The sequence below is a fragment of the Nycticebus coucang genome, chromosome 6 (assembly GCF_027406575.1).
Source record: "Nycticebus coucang isolate mNycCou1 chromosome 6, mNycCou1.pri, whole genome shotgun sequence".
NCBI lineage: Eukaryota > Metazoa > Chordata > Mammalia > Primates > Lorisidae > Nycticebus > Nycticebus coucang.
This window is the reverse complement of record NC_069785.1, coordinates 65,245,240-65,252,576: the sequence shown is the minus strand read 5'-3', so window position 1 is coordinate 65,252,576 and position 7,337 is coordinate 65,245,240. Positions and strand designations below refer to the sequence as shown.

The window sequence follows — 7,337 nt, the reverse complement described above, 5'->3', positions numbered from 1 at the left end:
CTCAGTAGAGTGATATGGTATCATAGCTCACAGCATCCTCAAACTGCTGTGTTCAGGTGATTCTCTTGCCTTAGCCTCCCAAGTAGCTGGGACTACAGGCACCTGTATAACACCCAGCTATTTTTAGAGATGGGGTCTCACTCTTGCTCAGGCTGGTCTTGAACTCTTGAGCTCAAGCGATCTGCCCTCCTCAGCCTCCCAGAGTGCTAGGATTACATGCATGAGCCACTGTGTCTGGCCCAAATAATTGGTTTTGTTTATTTGTTTGTTTTTGAGACAGGGTCTTGCTCTGTTGCTCCAGATTGAGTTCTGTGGCATCATCATAGTTCACTGCAACCTCCAACTCCTAGGCTCCAGTAATCCTCTTGCCTCAGTTTCCTGAGTAGTTGAGATTCTAGGCTTGTGCCACTGTGGCTGGCTAATTTTTTTTTTTTTTCCTATTTCAAATATTTTTAGTAGACAGGGAGCTCTGGCTCTTGCTCAGGCTGGTCTCTAACTTCTGGTCTCAAGCGATCCTTTTGCCTTGGCCTACGGAGTGTTAGGATTACAGGTGTGAGCCACTTCGCTGGGCCAGTTGTTTTTAGTGAATTATTGTTGACTGTAAGTATAAGTAACAAGGGTGGTGCCCAGTCCGAGCAAGGTTGGTCAGACAGTCGCTGGGCAGATGTCTTCACTGAAGTATTTCTTTTCATGTAAGATTGTAATGGCCTTTGTGCAAAATTGTGATTTTTGCTGAGTCTTTTGTGATAGTTCTTGTCATCAGGCACTTGTGTATGAGAGCCCTCCCTTCTTGGCCTTCCCTGCCTCTGTTTATCAGTTTTGTTTTGTTTTTGTTTTTGTTTTTTAAGACAAATGACTCCATCCTGATTCTGACAACTTTCACAAATCACATGGAAAAAAACTGGTATTTTTATATGTTCAAAAATATGGAACCCAAACACCACATCAAAAATAAAGTTTGCTTAATAAAAGAAGCAGACTATCCCAAACTGTCGTGTGGCTGTAAGGTGTAATGGGATGAGAATAAGATTTGGGCCAGACCACCTGCCTCTGTGGGAGTTTCCAAAAAATCACTGGACTGTCCCCAGGCTTCAAGGTCCTCATCTGAAAATAGGAATAATGCTTTTCCCCTCTGCAAGTTCTTATACGGATTAAACAAGGTGATGTATACAAAAGTTCTAGCATGGGACTAGTCATGCAAAAACTTTCCTTAGTTTTACTTTGGGCTACTGTTGTGCATTTTCTAAAATTCCACGATGTGCATTTTATCCTTATAATGGGAAACGCTAATGTTAAAATCATTACAGTGACAATATGGTCCGTGTTAGAGAGACATTTCAAAGATGGTATTATTACCCAGACTGGATGTCACATCTGGCATAGGAAAACTTCTAAAGGCATTCTAAACCTTCAGTAATAACTAGCCTAAAACACAATCATTTTACCCTGCCAATAACTCCAGCTCAGACCTCCGTCGCCCTGTTAGTGAGAAGGCTCCCTGCCTCAGTAACCAGACTGCTCCAGGCTGCGATTGCCTCCCACAGTGACACAGGGAACTTTGCTTTCTGCTTTGAAAGATGCCCCAGCAGGCCAAATCCGTCTAAGGAATAAGAGTCCTGTCCTCTGAAAAGGCAACATTCCTCTCATCAACCTCGTTTATTAGCATCCCTTTGTAACCCGTTAAGTCCTTAGCAGCAGCTTTGAGGAGTCCCACCTGTTTTCCATCAGGATTTCATCCATAAGCCAGCACAAACATGTGTGATAAGTTGATGCTAAAATACCATGACACACTCCTTGGATTTATTAGCACTTAATAAATGAAGGAGAAAGCTTTGCCTTTTATAGCCCTGAGCCTCCCAGGCCTAAAGCAGATGTAGCCATTGCCTCCTGCTAAGCATTCACTATCGATTGCCCCCAAGTTCAAGGAACAGGCACTTCAGATCAGCAGGAGGACCCCTCTTTGTAGGAGCATCAGGTCCAGTGTTCTGTAACTCAGCATCAGATAGGGAGCTTATAGAAGATACCCAGGCCTTAGTCTCAGAGATTCAGGTGCAGTTGATCTGGGGGGAACCCAGGTAGCTATAATTTTTAATGGCTTCTCCCAGGGTCTCTCACCTGTAGACAAGACTGATAGCTGCTGAGAATGACTTGGATTGTAAGCAGTATAAATACGGTAGAGGGAAGAACATGGGATTGGGAGATAAGAAATAATGGATTTAAATTCACTGTCTGGAAAGCATAAGCTGTATTATCCTAGACAAACTTCTTAAATTCTTTAAGTCTTTGTTTCCTCACTCGGAAAACGAAGTTAATAATATCTATCTCGTAAGACAAATGAATGGGAGGTTATGTAGATTCCTTTTGAACCATCTCCAGACTGATGAGGATTTAAAGTTGTCCTCAGTGATCCATCAACCTTTATCTTTCTTGGTAGAGAGGAGAAGAGGGACGCCTCATAAATTTATGTCCTGCTTTTAGGCAAATAGGGGGAGGGCAGAGAGATTTTCTTGTATCTGTTTTTTCTCAATTGCTTTCAGGTCAAAATACAAGTAATCCTTATGCCAAAAGAGCAAATTTTGGGGTGGCATTTTCTGATCTCCTGTACTGCAGTAAATGAGACATAAAAGTATTGGAATGGAATGGGAAGAGAGCCTTGATGAAGGTGGAATATCAATTCCATGAAGAAAATGTCTTTTTAAGAAAATTGTGTTAGAACAATTGGATATCCATATGTAAAATAAAAAACTGGGCAGCGCCTATGGCTCAAGGAGTAGGGCACTAGCCTCATATACCGGGGCGGCAGGTTCAAGCTTGACCCCAGCTAAAACTGCAAAAAAAAAAAAAAAAAAAATCCTTGCCTCATATCTCATACTGTGTACAAACATTCACTCAAAATATATCATGGACCTCAACATACATCACAGGGCTATAAATGTAAAAACTATAAAACCATTATAATAAAACATGAGAGAAAAATATTTGGGGATGTATAGTTGAGTTATGTAAAGATCTCAAGTTAAATAAAGATTTCTTAGACATGACAATATCAAAAGCATAATTCATAAAACAATTGATGAATCTGACTTTATTAAAATTAAAGCCACCTGCTCTGCAAATGATACTGCTTAGAAAATGAAAAGACAAGCCACAGAATAGAACATACTTACAAAACATGTATTTGACAAATGATTTATATTGAGAATATGTAAAGAACTCTCAACTTGATTGCCTGAGCTCACAGGCTGGAGACCACTGAGCAAGCGAGACTTTGTCTCTAAAAATAGCTGGACATTGTGACGGCACCTGTAGTCCCAGCTACTTGGGAGGCTGAGGCAAGAGAATTGCTTAAGCCTGAGAGTTTGAGGTTGCTGTGAGCTCTGATGCCACAGCATTCTACTCGAGTTGCCAGAGTGAGACTCTGTCTCAAAGAAAAAAAAAAAAAAGACAACATAAAGTCCTGAGGATGGGGAGAAACTACAACTTTCATACATTATTGGTGGAAGGTAAAATGATACAACTATTCTGGATACAATTTGATAGTTTCTAAGGAAAGTTATATATGCATTTATCACATGACCCACAAATTCCAGTCACAGGTATTTATCTAAGAAAAAATGGAAATTTATTTCCATACGAAAATTTGTTTGTTTGTTTTTTTAGAGACAGAATCTCAAGCTGTCACCTTCGGTAGAGTGCCATGGCATCATAGCTCACAGCAACCTCCAGCTCTTGGGCTTAGGCAATTCTCTTGCCTCAGCCTCCTGAGTAGCTGGGACTACAGGCTCCCACCACACCGCCCGGCTATTTTTTTGTTGCAGTTTGGCTGGGGCCGGGTTCGAACCTGCCACCCTCGGTATATGGGGCTGGTGCCCTGCTCACTGAGCCACAGGCGCCACCCTGCATACGGAAATTTGTACACAAATATTTATAGTGATTTTATTCAAAATTGTCAAATGCTAAACAATGCGAATGTCCATTAACTGGTAAACAAATGAACTGTAGCAGGTTCAGGCAGTGGAATACTTCTCAGCAATAAAAAGGAAAAATAAACTGATACATGCATCAACATAGAAAAATCTCAGATGCCTCTTGCTAAGTGAAAGAAGCCAGACACCAAAGGCCACCATCTGTATGATTCTACTTGCATGACATTCTGTAAAAGGAAGAACTTTAGGGACAGAGAATAGAGGTTGCTGAGGGCTGTAGGTAGAGGGAAAGGACACCAACACTGTGGTACAGGGAAGTTTGGGGGGAAATAGAACTATCTGGATTGTGGTGGTGATTACACAAATGTGGAGATTTGTCAAAACTCATAGAATTTTTACACCAAAAGTATGAATTTGGCTGTATTTAAATTATACCTCAATTAAAAAAATTGATAGGACATCACTGAATTAAAGAATTATGGTATCTGGTTTTCTGTATAGATTACCTTCATCCAAAGGTTGGAGCAAAAAGTCAGTGTGATTGATTGGCCCCCAGGTCAACTGCAAAGTTAAGTGTACTGTATTGAATAAATCAGACCAACAGTTTCAAATCCAGGTCACTAGAACCCGGGGGATTTATCTGAAAAGGTAGTGAGTGGAACCATGGAGTTATTTTTCACACTTTAAGAAAAAGCCTGCAGAAAGTCATGTTTTACCTGAGATAAGGTTGTCCAGGCTGGCTGAATAAACTTTCGAGTACTTTTCCTTTTAACTGGAACTCTCTTTTCTGCTGATTATATCTAATTTATAGAGTTTTAAAAGCCAACACGCAGCTTGGTAGATAAAAGTTCTTTATAAGAAATGGGGGGCTGGGGAGGGGACATTATAGAAAGGGTTTTTGGTGGTGAAAAGTTGGTGAATGGCCGGACTAAGCCATGCATTTGAGGGCCTTGAAGGAAGGAACCTTCCTTTGGGAAGGTCTGAAAAAAAAAAAATCCCAAACAAGTTTTTGCTTGCCCAGGGTAGCTTAGGAGTTGTTGTATGTAATGTTGGGGATTAGCCCTCCCTCCCCACCAGATATCTTGAGGCCTGGAGGAGCTCTAAACAGACCTGTGTGGAAACCAGAAACTGGTAGAACCCCTGAGTTCTGATCAATATTATGCATTAGTGCACTATTTAGAGCAACTTCTTTTAGGTTAGAGCACTTTTTTTTTTTGAGACAGAGTCTTACTCTCTTGCTCAGGCTAGAGTGCTGTGGGGTCAGCCTTGTTCACAGCAACCTCAAACTCCTGGGCTTACTCGATCCTCCTGCCTCAGCCTCCCAAGTAGCTGGGACTACATGCACCTGTCATGACACCCAGTTAATTTTTCTATTTTTAGAGATGGGGTCTCATTCTTCCTTACTCCTGAGCTCAAGTGATCCTCCCACCTTGGCCTCCCAAAGTGCTAGGATTAGAGGCATGAGCCATCACACCTGGCCAAGGTTAGGGCACTTTTAATGAAAAGAAATACATGTACAGGGCTGAAACTGAGCCTCTTTGATGACAATGCATCATAATTGCTCATCAGAACAAAAAAAGTTAGGGTTTTGCACCAACTAACTCAGGAAAAGGTGATACCGAGCACTGGCTGAGGTGGGAAGCCGTGGAAGATTAAACCAGCAACCTCAGCCCCACCTATACCCAGGCCAATTAACATGCCTCCCCACCGCTCAGCTTGCACAGAGCTCTGGGGTGCTTAACAGGATTAGGAGTAAATACCTTGTTGTTATTTTTAACATAGCTCAACTCCCTTGTAAACCTCTTCATTGTCCCTGCCAGTAACCTCTTCATAAAAGAAGGCATTCAACCTTAGGACTACGCAACTACTGAGAGGTAGGACTATGCAATAATTTATCTGTGGTCTTATTTACTAGTGGCCCGTGGAATCTGGGACCTAAAGAAGAGATTCATGGCATGGTAGAAAGTTTATGGGCTTTGACATTAGATAGACCTGGATTTTAATTCTCATTCTGTCCCTTGTAAGTCTTGGTCAAGGTCTCTTGCCCCTTTGAACCTCAATTTCCTTTAAAATGAGGATATTTTCTACCTCATTAAATTACTGTACATATTGAGATAATGAATGGACAGTCCTTGACCTGGAATAATGGAACTTAGCACCTTGTAGATGTTCAATAAGTATTAACTACACACACACACACACACACATATATATATTTAATATTCAGCCATTAAAAAAGATGGAGACTTCTCTTAGGCTCTCCATTTTTTCTCTTTATTAAATCATAACTGTGTACATGGATGCATTTATGGGGTACAGTGTACTGATCTGATATACAATGTGAAATGCTTACATCGAGCTGATGGACACATCCATCACCTCGCTTACTTATTTGTGGTGGTAAGACAATTATACTCTTTTCTCAATAGTTTTGAAAGAAACAGAAAGAGAAGTTCTGGTGGCAGGGTCTGGTGAAGGGGTGGCAGCATCATGTCTGGCCGCAAAGGAGGCAAGAAAAAGCCCCTGAAAGAGCTTAAGAAGCAGGCCAAGGAGCTGGATGAGGAAGATAAGGCGTGCAAACAGAAACAGAAAGAGGAGCCGAAGAAACCCGAGGAGCTGAAAGCAAAGGCCGCGGGGAAGGGCCCCCTGGCCACAGCTGGAATGAAGAAATCGGGCAAAAAGTAAGCTGTTCCTCATGCCTGAGAGGATGACGACCCTTGGTTCCTATCTAAACATCTGTGTTCCCTGACATAACATCTTTTGCCACCTATAGCTGAAATGAAGTGTTGTCTTAGAGCCTATTGTACATTTAAGAATAAACTTTAAAAAAAGAAAAAAGATGGAGACTTTACATCTTTTGTATTAACCTGGATGGAGTTGAAACACATTCTTCTTAGTTAAGTATCACAAGAATGGAGGCTCAAGAATCCAAGGTACTCAATATTAATATGAAGCCAGTAGACTAATACGTGCCCACACAGGAGAAAAGCTCAGTTCAAGGTGGGGGGTGTGGGGAGGAGGGAGCTGGGAGAACTGAGGAGGGAGGGGAACGGGTGTGTTTCCATTTAATGGGCACAATCTTAGGGTATATGGCACACCTCCTGGGGGCAAGACACAAACATAAGAGGGACTCTACCTAACAAATGCAAACATTGTAACCTAATTCTTTGTACCTTCAAATTAACCTGAAACAAATAGTAAACATTAAAAAAATTAATTAATAGATAATTGGAGGAAAAATAAGATGCACACTCTTTCACTTGTGAACACTTCTGAGATGAAGTTGTACCTTTCAATGCTGTGAGCCGAAATTTACTAGCAGCACACAGAGGAAGCCTATGTGACATGGTTGTCATTGCTGAACTGTGCACACTTAACTACATCTTTCCAAATGCACAGCAGAACTGAGAA

The 7,337-nt window shown here is 41.4% G+C and overlaps 1 protein-coding gene across 1 annotated transcript; it reads left to right on the top strand.

The window, feature by feature from the left end:
• The first annotated feature begins 6,369 nt into the window (after positions 1-6,369).
• On the top strand, positions 6,370-6,764 carry LOC128588279 (translation machinery-associated protein 7-like). Its single transcript, XM_053595003.1, has one exon. The coding sequence runs from the start codon at positions 6,417-6,419 to the stop codon at positions 6,609-6,611; it is 195 nt and encodes a 64-aa protein (XP_053450978.1). The 5' UTR covers positions 6,370-6,416; the 3' UTR covers positions 6,612-6,764.
• The last annotated feature ends 573 nt before the right edge of the window (positions 6,765-7,337 follow it).

Coding starts and splice junctions, on each gene's coding strand:
- LOC128588279 (XM_053595003.1), top strand. CDS start 6,417: ATGTCTGGCCGCAAAGGAGGCAAGAAAAAGCCCCTGAAAGAGCTTAAG.